The sequence below is a fragment of the Augochlora pura genome, chromosome 10, assembly GCF_028453695.1.
Source record: "Augochlora pura isolate Apur16 chromosome 10, APUR_v2.2.1, whole genome shotgun sequence".
NCBI lineage: Eukaryota > Metazoa > Arthropoda > Insecta > Hymenoptera > Halictidae > Augochlora > Augochlora pura.
In genome coordinates, this window is record NC_135781.1 from 24607489 (window position 1) to 24634136 (window position 26648).

The 26648-nt window shown below is 43.4% G+C and overlaps 1 protein-coding gene across 1 annotated transcript; it reads left to right on the plus strand.

The window, feature by feature from the left end:
• The first annotated feature begins 5077 nt into the window (after nt 1–5077).
• LOC144475574 (facilitated trehalose transporter Tret1) lies at nt 5078–10729 on the plus strand. The gene is made up of 5 exons (XM_078191597.1): nt 5078–5423; nt 7228–7757; nt 8168–8473; nt 9508–9710; nt 9907–10729. Exons 1-5 carry the CDS (start codon nt 5342–5344, stop codon nt 10199–10201), a joined length of 1416 nt encoding a protein of 471 aa, XP_078047723.1. The 5' UTR covers nt 5078–5341; the 3' UTR covers nt 10202–10729.
• The last annotated feature ends 15919 nt before the right edge of the window (nt 10730–26648 follow it).

Consider the following 26648-nt stretch of genomic DNA (forward strand, 5'->3'; position numbering starts at 1 on the left):
TTTTCTGAAAGTACAAAATTCCCGCAACTGGAAACCGGTACAGAAACAGTATTTTCTCTTATTAAAGGCGCGTTCGCCGATATTATGCGGAGAGCGCATTCCGGTTGAAAAAAAGTCTGAAAGTGACAGACAATGGACGCAAAGTTATGTCAGTAGATAATTGTAAAACAATTCGTACAGAGACATTGCGATAAAACCACGCAAGAAGAAAATGGTAAAAGCATTCGTTAAAATTTCTCCTTCAATAATATCATTGTAGTAAGTGTAGAATTTTTATGCACAGTAAATGTATACTTGACGTCAACAGATACAGTGAACGAGCAGTGATAGATAATTCGATACAGCCCGTGCATGTTGCACATATCTCAAAGTTGTACAATTTCCCTAGCTTTCGCATGTAAGTGAAACGAGCAGCGTCAAATTAATTTAGAAACCGGGTTGCTGTTTTCTCGCGACGCGATTAAAACGAGACCAACCCTTGATGCTCTTTATGGGGATGGAGGACGTAATGTTCGCTCTGAGGGACAATGCGTTTAATTAGTTTATTCGATTCGGAATTCGCGACGGTGTGGTCTTCAAAGAGAAGGATGTTTCTCGGTAATTCTAGCGAGAAGATGAAAAGCCGTCGCTGTTTTATAAAATGGTGAGACCTATTAAAGAGTAGCCGCCGGAAAGAGCGTGTGCGTTTGAGGGTGAGTGAGAGTCGCGTAATCCGACAAAAAATTCTCTCATCCGCCGGAAATTGAGTTTCGTTGATTCCGACGTCCAGTGCGGCCCTCATTCCCGATTCGAAAAATTAATTGACTTGACAAAGGGATCAGCGACGAATCCTCGCGGTTCCTATCTACTCGCGATACCGATCAATCGCCGAGAATTGGGTCGATCTACAAATAATGCCAATTTTTCGTGAAAGCGTGCTGTCGGCTATTTGTTCCCGATGAATTTCGCGCACGTTATATACGAATCTCTTCCCAATCGATTCTTCTTTCTCGGTTTCGGAACAGGTGACCCAAAAGAGAACGCGATTAACAAGGATGTCCTAGAAACTATTGCGCACTTGGAATCGTTCGATCCGTGATTCATCGGTCTTAGAAAAATTGATATCTATCGTCTAAATACATCGCATTATCAGTAGTCTCCCGTTCTGGTTTTGTAAACAATGTTATCCTTATTTGCCGGTCGACTGTAGAATTAATCTGAAACAGCGACGATAAATATCGCAAATATAGTATCGAGCACATTGTGCTGCATATATGAAAATGACCGTGGAAACGTTTTCTCTAACTAAAATCGAATATATACATTTGTAAAATATTTTAACCCACAATTTTACAAGCCATAGAATTACTGTTGAATTTATCTCGACGATAAATTAACATCGTATCATTCAGTTGAAATAGATACTCGTTACATCGATAGATTATGTAAAAGTACAGCAAGCATATATATTGTACATTCCGGCTCAAAATTCTCCGGAAAATTGCTTTCGGTAATGGAAAATGACCTCGCCGCGTCGCGGATATTTTGTAGCTTATTTGTTGCGGAACCAGCTCGCATTTCTTTCATGGATATTTCTAATCGTTGAGCGTGGTCCAAACAACTGATTTAGAAATGAAAGCCCGCATTTTCAATCAGCACACTGCGCTCGATAGAACGAACGACATAAATGGCCCAAATTGCCGTCGGAGCGACTAGATACGGTGTTACCCTGCTGCCATTTTCTCCAACTTCTCAAACTCAGAATTTCTAGCGATATTGAAAGCAATAAACCGGTGTTCAAACTTTCCTCGCCGTGTAGCGTTCGTACTCTGATGTAATTTCTGCGGGATTAGGTAAGATCGTGGCTCGGGATCTAATCTGCCGAAGAAATCAATCTCTGATAACGCTCCGTGGCTTCCTAGGACGTAACTTCGCCAACACACTGTCGTTATAAAGTTACCGAACGCGATGAGTACACGATAAAAATCACACTGCACATTTTTGCACTGAAATTGCAATTTAAATTCAGTTCTATCTGTGTTTGTTTTTATTTAAAGCACGTGCCTGTATTAAACTTCTTCAAACTCCGCTCATTCCTGTCTGCCGTTAGGAACTTTTGAGAAGTTTTACCTACGTTCCTTTTACATATCAACAGTCCATATTTTAATATTCATTCAAGACTGCTATCTCTGTTCGAAAGTTTTAGCAAACATTATATTTGTTTGAACAGAATCGCCTGGTACAGTTAGAGCTTCAAATTTTCCACGATTAATGCACGTCAATGTCGAGCAACATTTTCCTCGGCCGAGCAACAGTTCCTACGAGCTCGATAAGGATCCTAGGCTAGATAAGGATTGCACTGTCTCGGTATCGCCGAGAATTAAAGGTGGTCGCCATTGATTTACTGACACCGTTTCATTGCCATTACTCGCCAAACATTGCGGCGATTAAGATAAGTTCCGTTGCCAACTGATTTATCGGCAGGCAATGTGTGCATTCGCGCATCAAACACTCGAGAAAATCCTTTCGTCGATGTGATCATAATCCGGCCATAAACTGTGTGTAGGCTTCTCAAACAAGGATATTAACGAACCGACTCCTGGATTTTTCGCGATTTAAACTTCAGCTAAATTCGGAACCGAGCGTTCACGTTCCGATAATTGTTTGCATAAAAAGCTTCTCTCATTAGCTTACAGACAGTTTCATTTTTTCGATCTACACGATACCAGCAATCATTCTTTTATGTATGGAATTTCAAAATTTGATCGTTGTCAGTAGGTCGTCATTTATAATTTCTGAGATAAGAGGGAGTTTACTTATCCAATTTTGTTGATTGAACGCCATGAATTGTCTCAATTGCCTGATAAATTTAGTTAAATTAAAACGAGATCTCTGTATGGCGGCACCCATTGTTGACCGGATTTTCGCTGGATCGACGCGTACAAACGACTAATTTGCAGCAGCCGTCCGCGCGAAATTTAATTGAATTTTCGTTTCACTTTGACAGCCGGCGAAGTGACTGCCCGTCCCGCGGCCGACCCTGCCGTTTTCCCGCCTTTCAACTAATTTTGTTTCCTTGTAAAAATCTGTCCCACGGGGAATCTCTAATTCGCTTCTTTCAATTCAATTTTCCTTCTAGAAATTCGAATTCATGCTGAAACTCGAAGTCTTGTGTACGAAACGGCTGGCGCGTGATAATAGGCGCACCTTTCGGCCTTAATTTGTGAATATTCTCTACGGAGTAATTGAATTTTCCCTTAAATTGCGGAGGATTAACGTTTTAGCGAGGAACGGCGAGCGTACCCTGAAATAATTAGATTTCTGCGGCGTCGCGGCAGATTCTGCTCACCGATTTGCCCGATTATCGCTGATAACGTATCAAAACGATGGCCCACGTGTCGTTTGTCCCATTTCACGTGCTAACTGAAAATAGCGAGCGTACAATTTGCGTTGCTTCTATTGACACTTGCCGTTTCTAACGCTGCGAAGAACTAAACTATAACACCAGACTGTTCGGCGAGATGTCAGGCGATAATTCCGAGAGATCAATCGCGCCGGTTTCCACGCCGGTTTTCGGACATCAGATAACAGTATCTAAAGACATATAAATGTCGTCGACATGTCAATCGTTGTTTACAACTTCTTCAGAGATTCGATGGTGGGATAACGCCGTTTTGGGGAGGTGGAATTAACTGCTTGAAGAGGGCCACTCGGACGTGAATGATCGGCCCCACTCAAAACAATTATATAAACGAGGGGAATTTTAAAATCGAACGATACTGTAATACCGGTAATTTCGAGATCAAGACAAGCGAGGCTATTTACGTAAGAGAAATTCGGACCCAGCCTTGAAGATAAAAATGAGGAAAAAGAATGTGTTTTTGTTTTCAATGGAAATGGCACTTGACGGAAGTGCGAATACCGAAGGCTGCGGGATCGAAAACACGATGACCAATGGAAATCGATCATCAACATATCGCCGGCGCTATCGTAAAAAATAAAATGCAACACGTCACGCTCGGCGTATCAATATCTTTTCCTTCAACGTTCTACTATTTTCGAATGATGCTCGCTTTTCGCTCGGTCTATTTTTTCCACCGAGTTTCAATCCCAGTTTCAACCCAAGTCTACCCCCACCCTACTTCCGAAAGACGACGGTTCCGTTTAATTAAAAATTCACCGGCAACTTTTTGTTGTTTTTTCCCTCGCTATTGGCCTGGTCGCAGAAGTCTCGGAAAGCTTTGACGTGCTCCGCTGCCATCGGAAACTGCGGGGACTCGACGGGATAGGGATGAAATTGTCTTGTGGGGGAACTCTGTTCCAATTCAATGGGGGACGTAATAATCCATCTTCGCCGAGAAAGATGGACGGATACTTTTGTTCGGAAATATTCGATCCAACAGGTACGAGGAGTCTCGAAATGAGTCAGAGTTTCGCGAAGGCTTCGATTTTTAATGGGGAGTTAATTTTTTATCGAAAACGGAGTGTCGCAGGGTTGGACCTTTAAAAAGGCGTGGCGCGAGATATACGGGTATTCACTTAACTTCTTTGCGTTAATGTTCTCGTTTGATCTATAAGTTTTCCAAATATGTTTCGAAGAGAAGTTGCTTAGTATAAAGAGAAGTATTCGCTGTAACAACGAATCTTTTTGCTGTTTTTAAGAATAGCAAAAATTAATATCAAAAAGGGAAAGAAGTGCACGAAATTAACTCGTATTCCGGGATTCCCCGGGTAGCCCAGTCGCTAGTGCAATCATTTGGCGAAAGTGGTGGTTACATCACCGAAAAGGCATGAGTAAAAGAATGGTCCGACTATTCGAAAGTAACGTTACTAGACTGGACCTGCACGTTGAAATACCGAGACTTATCCACCTCTTGAGAATGACTCACGGCCGATTAACTAGAATTCGGGACAGGTCGTCGATAGGCGTTTCCAGCACTGTTCAATTATCGACACCTTGGCCTATAGATATAACGCCGATGATTCCGGACCTCGATGGATCGGGGGACGCGGAAGCGCCATCGCTCGAAGTTTTTCGCCTCGATCTTAAGCGATAGTGGTGGAGAGTGATAATGATGAGTAGATAGTGGCGAGCGTGATATATGATGACCCTCCAAGTATCGGCGATCATTCGGTTTCCTTCGATTGGCTTTGCCTAATCCGAGATGCCGTGCACTTGATCCGGCAGAGTGCTATCAGAAAGTGTAAAAGGAACTGGTCAAGGTGTCCGTAAATCCCAGATCGAAATTTTCGTTATCGATCTTGTTAAACGTATCGGAGGGCCATCGATTGCTCGCTGAGAACCCACGCCGACGGTCCCGCTCAACGACCAGCCGAACCGCTCAAGGATCGTCTCGAGGAAATGGAAGACACAGGGATGATTAATGGGACACCCGTCCGCCAGGAGAGCAGGAAGCTGTGGCAGTACCTCTCTTCGATTTCCGGTATTTAACCGCGTCACCAACTAACCTCGTCCTCTAGATTCTCTCCCAGGATCCTCCATTGATCCACCGAAGTGATGACCCTCGTGACATCTGGTGCTTTTCGAGTCGCTTAGGTCGCGCGGTTCAGGACAGTGTTTCGTTTAGATTACCTACAAGTATTTCTACCTCATTTCGGCGACGCGACATTGTTACTTTAACGCTCAGCCGGATCATTAAAGGGCACGAACGCGCTGGTAGTTAATAAATGTTCAGGTGGAACAGGATTTTTATTCATGTATAGAATAAGAGAGCGTGGCGTTCCATCAGCAATTTAACGTGGAAAACGCGTTAAATTGTAAATTTCTATGCATTTGATATGTACCTTAATTCTCCCCGGGAACGCGTGAATAGCGTGAAATTCGGATTTGAAATTTCCAATAACCGTGCACGTCGCTAGCTTTGAAGGGCTATTAATTTCATGTCAGTGACAGGAATTTTTATAATAACGGTTCCACACCGGAGGTTCCGAAGTATTTTAAGGACTTTCTTCGATCGATACTAATGTTTTCAAGGTTTCAGGAAGATTGGAATTATTCAAATTCTATCGACGAATTGTCTATAAGAAGAATCGAAGAAAAAGGATTCCTCGAAGAAAAGAAATATATATTCTGGCAAACTCGTGTTATGCTATCGCGGTTGCGCATATGCCCGGCAGAAAATCAGTTAATTTATAAATTAAGTGAATGTGTAACAGATACGCTCGCTGGTAAAGAGCTACGTTATCGGTAGATAATCGATTTGTTACGTAAGACAGAAATGTTCTGAGTTCCCACGAGTATTTTTCGATCGAAAGAGAACTGAAAAGGAGAGGGAATCGAACGACTGCAAGATATAGCTTTAACATTTCGTTTCAACTTGAAAATCAGACATTTTTACGTACACGGCCAATCGCGTCATTAATCAGATCCGTGACTATGCGTTAATGGGACGGTAAATGTTTAAAAAAAGAAGTAGGAGGGCGTTCGTATCTCGGAAACGGCTCCACCTGTGCGGCAATCATTATCTCACCTCGTTGAGCATTTTTTTTACCGGCTCTGGTTAAACAAATCTTTCTTTCACTACCGCTGTATCAGAGATATTCAAGGCGATAATAGACGCCGTGACACTCACTCCATACACTTTTCTACGAAGCAGATACAATATCGTTTCAGTTCCAATAATAAACCACGCTTGTTCGGGTTAGAGAATAACGAAATCGTAACTTTATCGAAAAGATGGCATTCAATAATCTTCCACTTGCACTTGCTGCAGATCAAATTTCTATCGGTCCGCATAGAAAGAAGTGCCCGAACGTTGCTTCTTAACAGAAATAGTTAAAAAGTTCCTAGATATTACTCTATTTATTTAATTTTGGCCTGCTGACTCAGAAATGGGTTCAACTTATATTTCGAAATCTGTCCTAATACTACTCCTTCCTTCGTAATCACTCATCCTTCCGCAAAGTTTGTCCTAATCTACTCTAAGCTAACCAATCTTAATTTATAGTAGCTGGTTTCTCGTAGACACCGCTATACCTCCACTATTTCTATTAGGTCGTATCATAAAACTAACTTCCGTTCTTTATCTTTCTTTATTAACATCTCTTCTTTTTTTATATACGTTTTCAATTTCATTTATTTACGGAAAGTAAAAAGTCGTTCGTCCGGTCGACACATAGCGGATAGATGCGAACAAATAGATTCTACCTAGCTACATCGAAAGTTATTTACGATTCGATTTAATATTATAAGAACTCGAAGAGTAGTAACTTTTTGATCTTTTTCAGCTTGTCTTCTTGTCGTTGGAATCGGCACAGCCTTGGCATGGACGTCCCCGGTGCTCCCTCAGCTCGAGAAAGAGACCTCGTTCATGGTGGTGAGCAAGGATGAAGGTTCGTGGGTCAGTTCCTTACTAGCCCTGGGTGCTATCGCCGGAGCCCTGCCTTCGGGATCGATGGCGGACAGATTGGGCCGGAAGAAGTCCCTGCTCCTGCTGGCCGCGCCATTTCTCTTGTCTTGGTTCCTAATCCTGGTGAGCAGCTCGGTTTGGCTGCTTTACATCGCCAGATTCATAGTTGGCCTCGGCGTGGGCGCTGGCTGCGTCCTCGGGCCAACCTACATCTCCGAAATCTCTGAGGTCTCGATCAGAGGAATCCTCGGCGCCATGTTCCAGTTATTCCTTACCGTTGGGATATTCCTCGCCTTTGTCCTCGGTAGCTACCTCAGCTATACCTGGTTCGCCGTCATCTGCGCCCTCGTAATTGTCGCCTTTGGTGCCACCTTCTACTTCATGCCTGAATCTCCAGTGTGGCTGATGGTGAGTGTCCCCTTGTAGCTAAACCGTTCAACATTCTCCAGTTAATTTCCATTAGGACAATCTCGGTACTCGGAGGACTTAATTTCAAAGTAAAAATTTCCTCTCCCGTGAACGGTGATATACTTTCCAACAACACTGGAAACGCTTAAACATGTTGAGATGATTTTCAGAAGTTTCCATCTCGCTCAGATATTTATAGAGTAATATTAAAGTACGAAGTGGGTTACCAGGATTAATTGCAGCAGTTACGCGTCTAAAAACGGAGTCCGGTCTAGCTGGAGACGGTCGATAGAATCCTCCGTTCTGTAGCAAGCACAGTCTCCCATCGGACAGTCTTGGAATTAATTGCTGGGAATTAATTTCAGACAACGACCGAGCTACTGAGCCGATTTGATTAATGTTGTTCCCAGGGCAAGATGAGGAAACAGGAGGCCATCATGGCGATGAACGTGCTCAGAGGCGACGACTACAATTGCGGAGACGAGTTGAATGAGATGCAGAAGGCTGTCGACGACAGCATCGGCAGGGACACGTCGTTCCTCGACATGTTGAAGTCCCCAGTCGACAGGAAGGCGATGCTAGCTTCCTTCGGGATGATGTTCTTCCAACAGGCGTCCGGCGTGAACGCTGTCATCTTCTACACGGTGATGATCTTCCAGGCGGCCGGCAGCTCCATGCCGTCGGAACTCTCCTCCATTCTCGTGGCCCTGGTCCAGGTTCGTTTCCGTTCTCTCCTCGATTTGAATTGCGAATTCACTGCTCTCTCTCTCTCTCTCTCTCTCTCTTGTTTCCCCAACTTGATTCATCCCCTGTCGACAATTTGACGGAAAGCTTGGCGAGCAAAACAATTAAGATTCCAATCTGCTTGGTAAACGACGCATTATTAACACCTTTGCTACCAGCGTCGTGCGTAACGTGAAATTTACGACCTCTTACACGTGATAATAGTCACATTAACTTTACGCACGTTAACGTGTCATACATTGCATAGCGGTAGACTGTTAAATGGCACTAATATTTCACAGAGTAACACTTCGACAACAAGGATAGGCAACGGAAAAATAGTAGTACTGTAATAATGAGATCGTTAGCTGCTTTCACGGATTAGAATTATCAGAATGGACGGAATCTCTAACAATCTTTAAGACCTAGAAAGTATTAAAAAGTCTATTAACGGACTTCCTGTTGGATAATGCATTCAGAACTGATTCGCAGATAGATAACTCCGAGGTGCTCCATCAAAGTTTTAATCGAAGAATACGCGGCCGGTAGGCTCTTCTACTTAATAGAAACTGTCAAGGAAGTAAAATCTACTAGACAATGATTTAGCCGAGAGATGACAGCTTGTTTGCTGTTTAGTATTTTTGCAACTTCGTCACATTCGCTGAGGTAATACTGGAGACGCGAATGAAATGTGTTTTAGCTTCAAGAAAATGCTTTGTTTTCTAACGAAGTAGTTATTCGGTTTAACAGGAAGGAAGCGTGTCAGCGTTACTGGCAATGCAAATATTTGCATTCTTTTTCGCAACCAATCAGCGTTCGCGAGTAGATTCGTTTTAAAGACATAAAATTGCAGTTCGTCGTATTGCGCGCGCGCGAAGGAAAATGATAATTTAACCGACAAAATGACGTGATTTCGTCAACGAAAATGCTTGCCATTGTTCGATTTTAATCACGTCGTCGACCAGGGGAAAATTAACAGGACGGTCGCAAGCTGCAAACGATGTTTACGCTTGTTTCTGTGTCGCAGTTGGTAATGTCAGGTGTCGCGGCGTTGATTGTGGATCGAGCCGGAAGGAAGCCGCTGCTCATGATTTCCACAAGTGTTATGTCAGTCAGCCTGATCGCTCTGGGTTACTACTTCAGGCAGAAAGACAGCGGAAGTGATGTCAGCTCGTTAGGATGGCTGCCGCTAACGTCCTTGATCGTCTTCATGGTCGCCTTCTCAGTAGGGTTCGTATAGCAAGTCCTTTTTCTCGGTTGAATCGCGTTTGATAATTCTGAAATAAGTCTGGCAGCGTACAAGGAACCGAGCACGCATCAGTGAATAGTTTCAGATTTTTCACTTGAAGATTCTTGTAGCAACAATACATTTACGAGCGCCGAGAATCGACCAGCTAGCTGGATCTGAGAATGATTATTATTTCAGACTTGGACCGGTACCATGGATGTTGATGGGCGAGCTTTTCTCGGCGGAGACTAAAGCTGTGGCATCGAGCGTGGCCGTGACCTTGAACTGGTTCATGGTATTCGTAGTGACAAAGATGTTCCCCACCATGAACGATCATCTGGGCATAGGCGTAACGTTTTGGATCTTCGCCGGGATTATGGCTGGTGCGACAGCGTTCACGCAGTTCCTGGTCCCGGAGACCAAGGGGAAAACCTACAACGAGATTCTGGTTATATTGCAGGGCCAGAGCAAGCCGATTAAAACCCTTCCCTAAACCACCTCATCATCGAATATCGTCCATTCGGTTTTGACTTAATCCTCGCGCTCTCAATCCTACTCCTAAATTAATCGATCATCCGACGATTTGAGAGGGCTCTTGACTCGCAACTCATCCTATTAGTTCATCGAAGAACCTCGCTAAACTCTTGTCCATCCAACGAATTCAATTTATTTAATTAGTCTAACAATCGATCTGCCTCGCGACACAAAGACACCCATGTTTGAGGGTACGAGGAGCTATCGCGATTAATGATCGGTTCGCTCTCGTTAGGTCTCTACTGCATGTCAGTCTCGGTGGTAAATAAATTATTGTCAGTGCACCCGTTAACTTTAGAAGAGGCCAGAAATCGTGGGGAACGAAGTCAGGATCTAGTCGGTTAATCGGCTTTCCTGAAAATCAGGAAATGAAATCGTCGCGCCACGTGTAATTCAGAGAACATTCAACGTATCGTGACATCGAGGATCCGATTGGCCATCGTGCCGATTACGGTGGCACTGACAAATGGCTCTGTTGTTTTCTGAACTTGGAAATGCGTTTCTTCCTTCCCCCTTTTACATCCATTATTTATTAGATTGCTGAAATCAGTGCAAATTTTCTATCTACCATACCGAATCGTAATTTCCACCGCACGCGCTTCAAATTGTAAGTCATTCTCTCATCGGTAATTCTAAGTTAATGTAAATCAAAAGATTCGTCCTACGGACCATAAGCAATTTATACCAAAACCATTTCAAGACGTCCGTGGAACGTCCGACTATGTACTGTCTAAAGTTATTTAAAAATCCTATCACGAAATAAAAGAAAAGAAGTTCGTCGAATCGTATGTTTGCGGTGACGGTGGTTGGTCGATGATTCTACAACAGGCTATTAATTACGTTGGCGTACGTGACCCGCAGCATTATCTCAAGGACTTTCCATCTCAGAATCACGATTCTACGACAATTTCGTTCTCGCGATATTGTGGTAAGTGGAGCGGTATCGCGATGGAAAGATTTACGATGCATCAACGAGTGATTGGCCTATCACCGTGTTCCGATCGCGACTGCATTATCGCACCAACGATTTTCCCCGTTTCTCTTTGCTCCGATTACTAACGCAACGAGAGCAAAGATAACCAATCAGGTTATCGCGGTGAATTTTCCAACATCTACCCTGTCAACGCGCTGATGCGGCGACGCCATTTTGTCGCGTTCGGAGCGCCGCACATTCCCTTCGGATAAAATAATTAAAAAAAAAGAGCGATAGCTAGTTTCTTTAGCAAATAAAAGAACTCCTACTTAAGGTCATTTTCAACGCGACGTTGCCTCGGAAGACTTTATTTTTTCACAGTACAATTTTTATCTATATTTTTATGAGAAAACGACTGATTTTTATATTGGTGTTTCTGTTTGCGCATCCAATATCGTTCCTTCACATCACAACGATTCGAAAATAATGAATTACAAGTGCCTGATAATCAATTACGTCACTCTCTACTCTACCTACGTTACAACGTTGGTGCAACCGATTCGGTAGAATCGTTCGTATTTCCTTAATCTTTGCTGACGTCTCGCGATAACATTACAGATTTTGTCGATCCTAATCACCAACTCATCGTGACTAGCACGTACATTTCACGGAAACCTAGAAAAACAAAGTCGCAGCAGTAGGGTATACGTCGATATTAAGAGTACTAATCTTAGACAAAACTTTCCCTACTCCGAGACGGACCATGAAATCACTTTCGCTGAGGTATCTCTTGTTTCTCGACATTACGCCGAGCTTGCGGACATCTATAGCGATTCGGCGTGAAAAAATTAGTCATACGTACTTTCTATTCGACGATAATCGACTTCGAACGCTCTTTCTATCGCGTAGGTCTGTAAGTGGAAACGGCGGTCGTTGATCAGACACGCCCATCATCCCTCATGCAGTTTCGCAGCCATTTTACTACCGTAGCTCTATGTGCAAAATTCTTGTTCTTCTGTCATTATTTAGGTAAGCTATGCGTGACGTAGAAAACACCAAAGTTATGACAATAAAATATTTTAGATTCTGAAATACATTTTCATTGTGTACTATATTTATAATATATTTAAAATATATTATACATACATATTATATTTTTATAATAAACGTATATATATAAATATAATACATACATTATATTTTTATAATGAACGTTACTAGGTTTTTAGAATATAAAAGACTTAAACTAATGATTTCTATGGTAAACTTCAACTTTTTATTTACAGTTTCATTAATAAAATGACTTCGATGTTGTGGAAACTTTTTAAGTCCGAGTTCCGTTTCTGTATTGTCAATATTTCAGCGTTCTAGTAAATATAGGCGTGCAATAAAATTAAATTTTTTATTGGTACGATAAGAGGTTGGGGAACCATGCTCCGACTACTATAATCGAAGTCGACTAAATCTCTCGCAACCGTGTATTATCGGGGGCGCCGGGGTTACTCGAAGAGCGATTGGCGGTGTTTTACGAGCTCCGTCGAGGATAAAGCGGAAGATCCATCTGAAAGTCGCCGCAAAACCATGAAACTTTCCGCTCGATGTACCGCGAACTATGCCGGCCACTTGGAGAATCTCTTTATCATCGCGATAATTTTGCATCCGGCGATGTGAAAGTTACGCGATGCTATTCGTCAAATTGCCGTCTTGTGGCGAGTTACGCAACGCCGAAGACGATACGCTTCCTGGATCATACGCCGGCGTATCCCCTGCCGCCGGAGCATTATTGAAAGATAACTTCGGTCGAAATTATTATCGTGGGGCGGGGAGGGGTTTCGATCGAACCGGTAATTGGAACGCAAAGTTCCGGTACTCTTAGCTTTCTGCCTCGTCCGGGTACGGAATTGCTGCGCGACGCTGCATCCATTTATTCAGCCTCGACGTCTAGCCGACGATGATGGCTCCATTAACTCGTCGGTCGACGAATTTGGCTAAGAGCTTCGACGAAAAATCCCCGAAGAGTATGTGACGACATGTTTCGAGTTTGCATGTCAAGTAGCGGCGGAGACGGACGCAGAAGAGACATGGTAGATAAACGTCAATGTTTTAAACCATTGCCTAATACGGTCATAGACGTAACAAGGAATTCGGTTATGAAATTCAGAAAAATTTCCCAAAGACATAGCTGACAGGGTGACCTGCACAGGAAATGAACGCCCAGCGCGTGTGTGTGCATTAAAATAATTATTCAGAAATCGCTATTTAACCTGCTGGATGATATTTTTGGCAGAGAGCTTTCATTCTGCAAAGTTCATACTCTCCTAAACAAAATTTTATTATTTTTTATAGTTATAGCATTTTTAAAAGTGTAGTAAGATTTTGTGAAAATATATCAGAAACGATCAAAGAATAAACAACAATTTCTAATGAATTAACAGCAAATATAACAGAGAACGATACTGTACATCACACTTTCATTGTACACTGTTTAAAATACAGATTATAGCTTTCAAATAGTAGTACTTACCTCGGAATTAAACAAATAGTTTGTAAAATAAATTATAATTAAATACAAAATAGTATCCGCAGGACATTCATAGGTAAGTGTATAATGCAGCTATTGTAAAAATTTGTAATATGAAAGAAGTATAACTTGTATCAGTATGTTTCTATATCAAGAGTCAGCTGAAAAGTAAGCGCAACTGACGAGATCGACTGATGCGTAAAGTTCAACGCTCCGAACCATCGCCTAATATTGTTCAATGTGTAGCTGGGTATAGGAATATCGGTTCCGGGATCGAGATGCTGTTCGACCATTGTCACGACGCCGACAATGTAAACAAGGTCATCCAATTGAACGGCGATCTTCTCATTCAAATCGCATCCAATCGCGTGACCCCGGTCACTCCTGACAGGTTCTATGTCGTCCGTGGCCGTGAGTCGACGGGTACAATCGAATCTCACTGCCTCGGGCCACCTGCAAATTTCGTGACGAGAATGTTGGACGCCGGCGTCGGCGTCGGTGTCGTGACGCATTACGTGTCCACGTGTTGAAGTCCAGGGGAATCACCGGCCCGCGAGTTTCGGTTTCGGTCACCTCGCACGCGCCTTCGCATTCGCTCTCTACGATTCCCGGAATTCCCTGCTGACTGTAACCGTAAACCCTGCTTACAATCCATCGGTGAAATCTGTGACATCAGTGTTTTTTCTACACGTTTAAACAACCAGCCTTCCTAGCAGGAAAAGAATATATTCATCGTACATCTGATATCGATCACCTAGAAATAGATTGTTATTTCGGTTTAAAAGGAATTCGTGGAAACGATATTGCAGTGCAGAGAGTTAAAGTGTCTGGAACGATTGCATCGTTCCCCAGCAGAAAAAAGATGCAATGCGCTTCAAGGTTTACAATCATTTGGAGGCGATCCGGATCGCGCTGCACGAGTCAAAATATCCGGCATTACAAAATCAAAACACCCAATAAATGCATGAAATGCCTCATTGATCGTTGCACAAACAAGGTGCTCGATCAGCAGAAATTGTTGGCAAATTGATGTCTGAATCGATTTGTCCGCGGTATCCTTTACCTCGTGCGAATCGCATCGGCGTTCTCGTCTGCTCCTGCGTGGCGCGTCTTAATGGAGTAATTGCCGTCGAGAAGGATAATTGCGGCTGAAAAAACCGAGCAACGGGTGCGTAATAAGAATCAATTGATTCTGGGTTATCGTTTGTTCGAGTTGATCGCTGATGCAACGTTTCCTTCCACTTATCGCATGTCCGTGCCCGACGAATATTCATACAGTAATGCGAGTTGTCATACATCGTGTTATACGTACAGCTACAAATCACGAAAATAGGCTGCAGGTAGTAAATAGTTGTTGCCGGCAACCGTGTCCTCGAACTTGTCGCTGCAAAAACAGCTGATCAAAAACCTACAAAATAGACTCGTGTACGCCGACGTTGATATCTTACTGTCGCAGAGGGCTCCCTCAAGATCCATGAAAATTGGAAAAAGAAATTGCTTTCTCGCTCGTGCGTAAAGTATACTAAATATTAAATGGAACGGTTGCGAGAAATCCGATTTCCGCCCGTCACAAAGAAGAAAATGTCGTCAGCGAACCAGTTCTGTTGCGACGGAGATGCTTATGCAAATCCGAAAGCACTGAACCCGGCGTTGCTCTCGTTATCTCGGTAAACAGTTACGGAGGTTTAAAAACTGGAAGTTCGACGAGTTCGCGAAGATTATCCGGGAAACTCCTTAGGTACATGAGCGTGCATACAATCGGAGCATTACCGCCACCCCTGTTTAAATAAGAGAAGCATGCCAGTGATTTTATGGCTCAACGATCAATTATGCCCAAATGTACTTTCACAATGAAATTGTCCGGAAACGAAGGATTTAACGTGGAACCTACCGTGTCGGCCGAAATGTCTGGTTCCATATTTTTTATTTGAGAATGACTGCAATTATAGTCTCTTTCGTAGGAAACGATCGAATGAACTTTTGGACTCAAGTTTATTTAACTCAAGTTTTAAGAATAAAAATTTTTATTCTAATTTATTTGTTATGTAAACAGAAAGTGCAGTAATAGCAAGTACATAATAACACATAATGACAGTAAGACACGAATCAAATAATAAGAATCGTTAAAACGTAAAGCAATCAACGTTAGTCACTTTTAGAGATCAGTAGGTTTAGCGTTAAAATAAAAATACGATAACGAAAGAGTCACCCGCGGTACGATTACAGGAAATAATTGGTCAAGAGACGATTACGGCTATGGTGTTGTGCAACATTTTGATCGTGCTGTAAGCCTCACACCTTCGTTTGCCCTTGCACACAGGTTCGCTCGTGTTTACTTGGAGACACACCGACAGTAAGCCAACAAACTCTAGTCCGTCTCGGCCACCAGCGGCTAATTAGTCCGCCGATTGGGACAATAGCCCGAAAACACCTTTGTCCTCCCTTTGTTCTTCCGCGTTCCGACGATTTTTGAGGGCTAGTCTGTTCTCCGACCTCGACCCAAGAACATCGCGCAAGAAATTTCCACCGTAGGTGCCGCCATAATCAAATACGGCCCGTCGCAATTGTCGTGGAAAGCAAACCTAATCGTCTGGTGTTCCCAGGAATTACCGTTGAAATTTCCGGTGTTCGATTCATCGGTTTTCCGCGATTCGACTTTGTCACCTGTTTTTGCACCGCGATCGTTTCCTCGCGTGTGCTTGGCGAATCTCAGCGGTGGCTCTCGAGCCCTCCTTCAAAAACGAATGCGCGACACGAACACTTTTATCTTTGTTTGTTGCCAGCATCTCTAGATAACGAACAATTCTTAAACACTGTGAAAACGTTGTGCCAGCCGAAATCATAATTTTGTCCGCATCAGCTGATCGATGTATTCGAAATGATTTAAAAGCGGCAAATACTGTCGTTTTAATACCGTTTTCATTGTACGTACGTCATCGCCGATCAGATTAACAACGAATTACGAGCTGTACATCTGCTCGAATCTAATTTAATCGGAATAACCTATTTAATTCTGACCTCGTCTCAAACACTTGCAAATACCGTTTTAATGGACAAATAAGTTAATCAGTGTTATCGCGTTCCTCCGGATGAGATGTGACCAATCAAACAGAATAGGGTTGTTGAGATTACCACCGTCTGACCATGGCAGGAACTGTTAATGTAGATCAGTGATTGCAAGAACGTCGCGAACTGTCAAAAATGTCGCAATCGGTTGACGTTACATATCTGTTGTTCCTCGACGAAACGAAACACCTGAGTCTATACGGTGATCAACGAGAGAACTGAATGAAATTTATTGGCGCTCTTTATTTGATTATCAGAAATGTAATTTGCGGATGACGCGTGTTTGCTATACCGGCTGGATAACGGGAATGAGATTCGATTCTATCGAGTTACCCATCACAAAATATTCTCAAGATCTTACTTAAGAATAGAATGTCTGAATCGTGATGCAATAAAACAAATGAACTAATTTTGTAATTCGAATGTCCCCAGGTCTTTCGAACTGAACGTCTACCTTCGGAGGCCACAAGAAGTAACCGCTCAGCATCTACATACATAAGTTGCTTGGTAAGATGTTTCCTCAAGTGCTCCGAAACGGCAGTAAATTCTTTCGCGATCTCGCCCTGATCGATGCACCCTGCAGAAATGGTTACCGTGGATCGACCGGGTCATAAATAAAATGGACTTTTACGTAGAGACGACGTTTACCGTTAACAAACCGTCACAATACGGGTACGATAACACTCGTAATGCGGTCCTCGATATCTGACCTGTTTTCCCGCGGCTATTTTTCTCATCAGATAAACTTTTCGTTTGTTCACCTTGCGCAAACGGCGGAATCGCGACGAGTGGTGCTCACAGATTGTTCTACCAGCGATCGAGCCGCGGAAGTTTCGAAAATGGACAAACAATGCCGGTTCCGACCGTATTTCACTCAGAGCCTCGATTAAATACGAATTAAGCCGAGCACTCGAGTGCGCGGTTCGAGTAAGACTTACTTGAGTACACACGATACCATGATTGATCGTTCGGGCTTTTTGAGTGATGATTTTTTGTTTGCACCCGCCCGAATGATTCCACCAATATTTGTATCGGCGTCGATTTCTATCGATCATCCCTTCTCGTCTTCTCCGGAATTATTTTTACGACTTGATTTCAAGAAACCATCGTGGATCCTGAAATTATGTACAGCGCCGAAGAACTTTCCAACTCCATCTCGTTTAGCTTCCTTCATCGAAGTCCTAGAAGTGAGCTGCTCTCTAATGGCAGCCATTCACGATGAAGTTTGCATTATGCTCTGAAGAATCTGGTTAACATTTTTATTCTAGTCGAAGGAAGTGATTTTAAAACGTTGGAAAAATGATTAAAAATTGAGGGACTGATTCCAATTGTTAGGTCTGTATTAACATTTTTCATAGAAGGAATAAACTGCATTCGAGCAGTATTATTTTGCGAATGCCAGATATCAGATTCTCTCTCTCTCTCTCTCTTTCTCTCTTCTCACCATCCTGACTTTTATCTCTGTAATGTGTGGGACGGGCGATAATTTCTATTCAAATTTAGTGGAATTCTCTCGAGCATACAGCTTGCAGGCAAATGCTCTCACACCGTTAAAAAGCTGCATAATTGCAATTATTTTGGAATAGGGCGATACAAACTGTTGGCAGAGAAATCGTGCTAAAATCCGTGCGTTTTTTGCCGAGCAAATCGTTTCACCGTCGAACGAGGCCAGTAGATCGTGTTTGAAGTCGCGATACAATTTCCGACTGTTGGTCGAATCGGAGCCGATCGATCGTCGCGTTATCAAGGACCGCATTGGTGAGACGAAGATATTTCGCAGAACAATTCTGCCGTAGAAGGGGGAACCTGCACCCACACGCTCCAATACCCAATCTGAGACTATTCCTCTTTCCATTGCGTAACGAATTATCCAGGGACCTATAATACGGATGCTCCTTCGAGAAAAAAACCATTTTGACAAAGTGCGCGCTCCTCGACGGTAAGTGCATCGTTCTATCTTCATTTTCTGCGTCTCCGGAACGTCTCCCTGGTGTTCGTCCCGGGCGCATTTCGCTACCCTATTGTCTTCGGCCGCGGCCCCCTCGCTCCCTTACGCGACAAGTGAATCGATTATCAAGCGGATCACGGTGCTGCTATCGACAATTACGATCGTGACAATCAGCGGAGCATTGAATTCCTCCGATCGAAGGTTGCGCGATAGATAGGAATATTTTTATTGATTCCTGTAGAACTCGAAGAGACCTCGGCAGTCACCGGAAAATTGACAATAACCGATAACTCCGCAAGCAGAGTGGTCGCGAGAATTTTTGATATTTGAAACAGAAGTCGCGTGGCCCGTGAACTTGGAATTCGCAGCTGCGAGGCTAGGAGCCGTTAGCAACGCCGCAAATGAAGAAATTAATGAACGCGTAATTACTTCGAAATGATTTCCATTGTGTGAATGCACGGTTGGAGTGACAAAAGACACGCGGACCTGAGTGCTCGATTGTTCGTCTCCGGGCGTCTCGAGTTCGTAAGAGCGCAGATGCGGCCGCAAGGAAAATATTCGTTGAATAGCACGACGAAATTTCGAGAATTCCAATGGTGATTGTTCCACGATCGAACAGCTGCTTCTCGGCTCTCTTTGATACAAAGTTTTCGAGTCAGTCGTCGCCGCGACAGCCTCGGAAGGATCGTTATTATTTCTCGCCTCAACTTCGCACACGACGTTCGCTGATCTAAGAATAGTTTGAGTCCACGATATTCGATAATAAACGACAGCAAATTTCCCGGCGGTTTCAAAATAACAGATAATTGCCGGAAAATTTTCCTTCTTACAATCTGCAACTAATTGTCGCCTGTGCAGGTAGTTCCCGGTAGCGTGACGATCTCCAAAGGAATAGGATGCAGGATCGACGTTCTTCATCTGTCGCGTCATCCTCCTATTCTTCGATCTATCTTCTCACCTTAATTGAAACTGTAGTTATTGAAGCAGCAGCTTACGTTGTCGCAGTTTTATTTAACGAGCAAGATAATTGCTCGATGAATCGCTGCGATTCGAAATTATCCATCGATAACAAAGTTAACGCTGTAACGTCGTTAAGCAGCACCTCTTCAACAGTCGCCTTGGAGACGACTACCTGCAGTCCGTTCAAATATCTTTCATCGAGATCTATGCCGATCTATGCTACACTAGCGTTCCCATACTGCTACACCGACATTTCGTGCATCACAGTGGAATTTTTTCAACGCGAATTGACGATATCTTTCGAAAAATACAGACAGCGATTGTTTTGTTGAAAGCCTCGCCCCGGGATGGACAAGTTCACGATACGGCCGTTGTGTTATTGTTATTTTTGTTGCTGTTATCGCGTGGTCAGTCGGCCTGCCGGTCAACGACCGGAACCTCTGGAATTACGTCTAAAATCCGTCGAGATCGTCGACGACCTGCGTCGCGCCGATCGATCCTTGCTACCTTATCCTCCCTAACCTTATCGAGCAACGACAGAACGAATTTCATCATGGTTGACCAAATACTTCGCCCACGAATCTTCTCTCTAACTCCCCTTTGCGAGCGACATTGTTTTCGTGGTATTCGCCGATAAAATCGTTTCGCCGGTCTAGAACTACATAAAGCAAATAGACCCGTGACATATTCCTATGATTTCGCACCGATTATCTAATCCACGGAGACAGGTGACAGACATTCAATTGTCGGCTGCGACTTAATCGAGAGTAATCGTTCGGTAAAATTCCTTCGTTCGACGTTCGTTTAAATCTCCGGAATTGATCGCCCGTGTTTGACCGATTGCGATTCGGGCTTTGATCGCTATCTCGGCTATTCTTTACGTTGTTTGGGAGGGGTGGGGGGAGAGGGGGAACTTCCCTCGACGTTCGAATCCTCCGTTGATCGAATTTGAATTTAAATTTGAATCTTTCTGTGTTCGTATTTAAATTCAAATCATCCAGTGTTCGAATTTAAATTAAAATTTGCATCTTCGGTCGTCCGAATTTGAATTCGAATGTGATTTTCATTTGGGGTCTATTTGAATATACGTTAGACCGCTCGACATCGACTATGTAATCGTAGCAGTCCACAATTACGTATGATATTATTTCCAGCCACGCGTATCCTAATCGAACGTATCTCCCTCGCCGAGTGCGAACTACGCGATGTTTATCAATCGTTTTTATGAACTAAACGGAGGATTCGTACACTGCACAGAAAATGGCCATGACGTGATCCCGTGAACAATGGTAGCACAATTCTAACGATATTTACTGATAAACCGATAACGGGCGCGCAGCTGAATGTAAAATTCCGAAGGAAAATGTACCTTATGCAATTCTTCGTTGCAAGATACACGGTGTTATCCTACATTCGTTATCTGCTAGATTTTCTTTTGTTCTGATTCTCTTTAATTCGAGACGAGCATTATCTACAAGTGCTACTGCAATAATGCGCGCTGCTCGTGAGCTGTCAAGCTCAACCGTACAATTCAAAGAAAAAACACCGTTAGAAACAACTTATCGATTGTCCGGACTACCTATTCATTCTCAGAGTAGGAAACTTTTATTACAAGATAGTGATAACGGTCACAAGTATAATTGTGACACTTAGAAATGCTTGTTCTACAACGTTTTTATAACTAGACTAGCCTATCCGACGGTCAAAATTTCTCCAATTCTTCCATACGCTCATTTCAATGCAAAACCTAGAACAAACCTTGCACAATATCACCCTATTACTCGAATTTACAGTCTTGCGAATTCTGTATTGTACTATCCACGCTTTTTCTCTACTTCCATAATCGCCTTCGAACGTTCCGCCTTTCTGGCTATTAATCCTTTCACTACGGCAGTGTCGTCCGCCGAAGTACTGTCATTGAACGAAAGCTCGCGCCAGAAATATGCACATTGCGTGTGATTTCTGTATACACGTTTTTCTTAGTTTTAAATAACTGTGCTGAATAAAACTATCATTGCTTTCATGTAACACGTATGTTTACATTTTTAATATGAAAGGACCTACAAAATTATAAAAGTACAAAATTATTTTTGTATTTTGCCTACGGATGCCACTTGTGTACACATAATTCGAATGCCGCATATATGCGGAGCTCGGCGCGAAAGGGTTAAGGGTAATTCAAAATCTGAACTTTATTTTTCAGAATATTCGAAATCACTGCTTTGGTATTCTTCTTCCTATTTTTCCGGAAATATGTTTTCCATTACCTTATATTACCTACTTTTCTTTACTCCAATTTGTCATCTTTTTGTGTCACTGCATTACCGCCACCGCAAGAATCTCCTTCTACATAAATCATATCTATAATTATACTTGAAACGGACAAATTTTTTCCGTCAGGTAAATGAATTCTACCTTTCTTTCGTTGATTGCGTAAATTAAAATTTCGAGCAGATCTCGTCCGCAGCTATAACAACTGCCGAGAACGATTCGCTAGTCCTTTGCGCGTCACGTTCACTGCCGAACTGCTTTAGAAAGGTGGCCTCGCGACAGGATTTCTGACGGTTCTGCTTTCGGCGGGCCAACCAAAGTTCTAGGTAGGTAATCGATCACGTAGCTGACCCGGGGATTTCCATAGTACTCGAGACCCACGCGCCACGAGTTTCCTAGAAAGAGGCTTCCGTTTTGGAAATTAGCTCTCGCGGGAGAGCTCTTCGACGCTGCCGTCGGTAATCCCCGGATTCCATACCTCGCCGACAATTGGCTCCTTCCGTTCCGATCGTTGAAATCTAAGCTGAGATTTCGATCTCCCATCGTACGCCGCACTTTTTTCCCAACCACTTAACTGCGAACAATATATCTTCCAGATGCAAACTCTTTATTAGCATTCTTCAGTTATGATCATCGTTTACAAGACTTTCAGTCGACTTGCAACAGAGATTCAAGCTGCGAATTTGTTCACAAATCTACATTTAATTGTTTAGGCGCGAAAACTCTTTCGGCGGTGGAATACTACAGAAATTTCAAAAACCAGAACGCTCGCAGCAATTCTGGTGTCTTCCCGGGAAATTAATTTTTCAAGCTGAACACGTTTGAAGTTGTTTTCAATAGCTGTACTCAAACAACCGTAGAAGTTCCATAAATCTGAATTTAACCGTATGAAATTTAACGATTTCGAAACTGGTCTCCTTTGCCAAGGGTGTATCCTGCCTCAAAATTTATCTACAAAGATCAGATTTACAACGGTCTTATGTATCAGAATACCTGTGCGTTTAAGTTCAACTTGCACGACACGAATTATCGTTACGTGGAAGTTCAGTTTGAAATTGGCCCATAGACTGTCCCGTAAAATTCGAGATAGCGGTTCCCGAGGAACGGAGCCGGCAATTTGGCGTTCGCGAAACTTCTGCAGTCTCGGTCCCGGTTCCCGTTTTGCATAACCCTTCCGCCAACGGTGCCGGCGATTCTAATAACGGTCACGCACGTGGCCCATCGTATTGATTTTTCTGGCCAGCGTAGGGGCGAGAGAATAAGGCGGAATAAGGGTGGCTAAGGGTGAATAGGGTCGCGCAACCGGTTGCCGTCGCGCCGGCCGCTCGATTTAATCTACACCGCGCAGCGCAACGCACTTTCAATCACAATAAAAGCCGTGGACGTTGACGAAAAAGTGCGCTCTCGATATAGATATGATAGAGGAAGAAAAGAAAGTAGATTGCGCGCGTTGGAAATACCCGGTCACGTTATTGGACGGCATGGGATTTCTGGAATGGAATGGAGTGCAATGGAATGGACGGAAAACTGCACCGCCGCCGGTTTTCTTGTCGAGTTTCTACATCCATTAGCAGCAACTTAATTGATCGATTTATCGACTCGGCCATTCTTTTCCTACGTCGAACGATATTTCTATTAGTTTAACAAATGGAAGCATCGGATCTTCTGACGGTCGAGTATTTGCAATGTCTGCGAACCTCTCTGTCTACTAATTGTCCGAATAAATTACCACGTCGATCGATTACCTCATTTCCGTGGGCGAGACAACTTCTGTTAATTCAACAGATGGAAATCGCTTGGAATCGAAATCAAAAGGCGAACGAAGGATAAAATTTTCTCGCGATTGAATACCGCCGATGTTGATATTTCTCTGTCCATTAATTGATTAACTTATCGATCGACCACACCTTTTCTATGCGCGGATGTCATTCTATTAGTTTAACAGACGGAAATAAGCGGTTGAAAATCGATGGCTGAAATCTAAAATCATCAGCATCATTCGTAGTCTATTATTTGATCGTACCATTGACAACGGAGCTTTATTACCTCGACACATAGAAACGTGGTTGAATACGAAATGACATTATTATTTATTATTTCCATTTGTGTGTAAACAGGGAAACCCATTAGGGAACATAATAACGGGTACTAGTGTGTTGATTATAAGGGATTTTTCATTCGTTTTAGACATCTAATGGTAGACAACAAAAAAGGTCAGTCACGATACAGTAGTCATTCGACGATGTAGTGATTCTCGCTATTCGATCTGAATAAAAGAAATTTTACTTAAATGAAGGGCTGAAACGTGCGAATCAATTTTAGTAATCTCGATGAAACGTAAAAATTTACAAAACCAAAAATCTGAGAATAACACTTACTAAATTGTTTCGGGCACTAGTGAACTGAGTGGGTATTTGATAACTTTTCGTCGATAAAGATTTGAAGAATCCGTTGGAATTCTAGGAACTTCTAGGAACGTTTCCACTAATTAAGCGCCATTTGTGAACTATCTGGTTGCCGAGTATTATCGATGGAATAGGATAAAAATTGCTGAAAGCATCTTGTATGTCTGTGTTCCATTACTCGACAAGCTTCGTTCGCATTTAAAATTATCGTTCGGAATCGCGAGATAAATTGGTCTCTCGAACTTATCAACGTTACAATGATGTCGCTTTACGGTGGAGGGAGTAAGAACGCGCCAGGAAAGGGAACAGGGAGCCTTGAAACAATCGGAAATGCTCTTCGGCCCGCCTCGACATCGTTCTCCGCGATAAAAATGTCTAAGGGCAACGGCTGCCTACTTTCGTTCTACCTTCCTCCGAATTGATCGATCTTCCTATTTAAATGATTCGAACGTTTCCGCCGAAATTCGGGTCGACGTCGCAGAGTGTCCATCGAAACGAATTACCCTAGATCGAATGTTTCGTGGCAAGCAGCGCTGGGTTTTCCATTTGGAAACGATACGATGAGAGCGATCCGATCCAGAAAATCCCGATTAGCATCGCACCGTGACGAACGGATCCGTATAAAATGGTTCCAGCTTCGATTTATTTCACCGGGGCATTGGATCTTTGTTCCAAGCATTTTTCTGCCCTAGGAACAGAAAGGTTTCAGCTGACCGTGAATTTATAGGATTATAAAATCGAATGGCGTTCGCTCCTACGAAGAAAAGCGAAATTCGACTTCCCTACTGCCACGATGACCTTACCCAATAATTGTAGAACATTTCCTCCTAACAAATTACGACGAAACAGCTGAAAAATTCAAGGGGAACGATCGAATCAGCAGAAAGCAATGAGAAACACGTTCGATTGAGGGGAATCGAGATCACTCGACGAGCAGTGATCGAGGAATCCGTTTTACCGCTGTTGGCTCGCAGAGAATGCAGAACTTTCGTCTAAACCACTACAGGCTAACCGATTTCGGCCCTAGGGCCACCGAGCAATATGCAACGGCATACCCTTGTTTTGCTTTTATCTTTGATTTATATTTTCCAGCCGTGTTCACGGCGGTTTTCAATCGCTTGTTTGAAAAAACCGGATCTGTGCTCGATGATAGCATTGCCCGTTGTTGTTTTATCTATTTTCTAATTCGTTTTTCAAAGGCTAGTGACGCGGAGATAAAGTGAGAGCGAACGTTTTTAGAAACGTCGTTGAATGCTGGTGTCAAAGTTTAAATGTTGGGCAGTTTTTTCACAACGAACAGCATTGTGGTCGGACGTAAAAAAAGTGAGAGAGAGAGAGAGAGAGAGAGTAACAATCTACTCGGTCGAATGTCTGTAAGCGTGTGTTTACATGACGGCACCCTAAACGCCATCAATCTATTCTGGAATGACACCCTCCTTCAGGGTGGGCAGTGATTCCGCTCGATAGCATAGGTCAGGATTCTCGCTCTCCAAAATAGACAGGGAACCTATACGACATTATTTAGTAATCGGGATTTCAGTGGAAAACCGACAACGTTCCTACATACGCAATTCTACAATTTCCGTGACCAACGGTTGGGCTGCGGTTTCGCGCAATTGCGGCATCAAAATACGCAACAGAATAGGCAAATAGTAAATTCATTTTCCTATTAAAATTCTCAGGAAACGAACTTGAATCGCTCGACATCGTGCCGAGTTTCCTTAACGCGCTGAAAATCGAATACAGAGTGGTCCAAATAATCTATCCGAGGCAACGCGCGACGCGACACAGCTGAATCCCGCTGATTGCTTCTGCAGCCCTGTTAGCCCCTAGGAATAGGGGAATCGTGTCACCCAGATCCGAGCGGCACGGACGTGTTAAAGATCCACTAATAGGGTACTAAAATACAAAACCGTGTCAGAGACCGTGTTACCGTCGTGGCTGTTATCAGAGGCGCGCGTAACACCTTTGACTGCGGGGATCAGTGGACTCGTTGGGTATGCGCTCGCGCTACTCTCGCCCCGGAGTATCTCAGTTGACCTTGACCCGCGGATTGGTTGCAGGGTCGAGGATACGGATTCGATTCGGCTCGATGTTTGGATTTCGCTGGTGAACAGCAGCAGCAGCAGCAGGAGCGGCGGCGGCGGCGGCGGCGGCGACGACGGCAGCGGAGCCTAGCTCGCGACGCGACGGAGCAGCCGTGAAGCCGTGAATCGGTTGGCCGAGGAACGTAACGGAACGAGGAAGGGAGATAGAGAGAGATAGAAAGAGAGACAGAGACGGCTGTTTTATCGAGCGAACGACAGAGAACAAGAGGGAGAA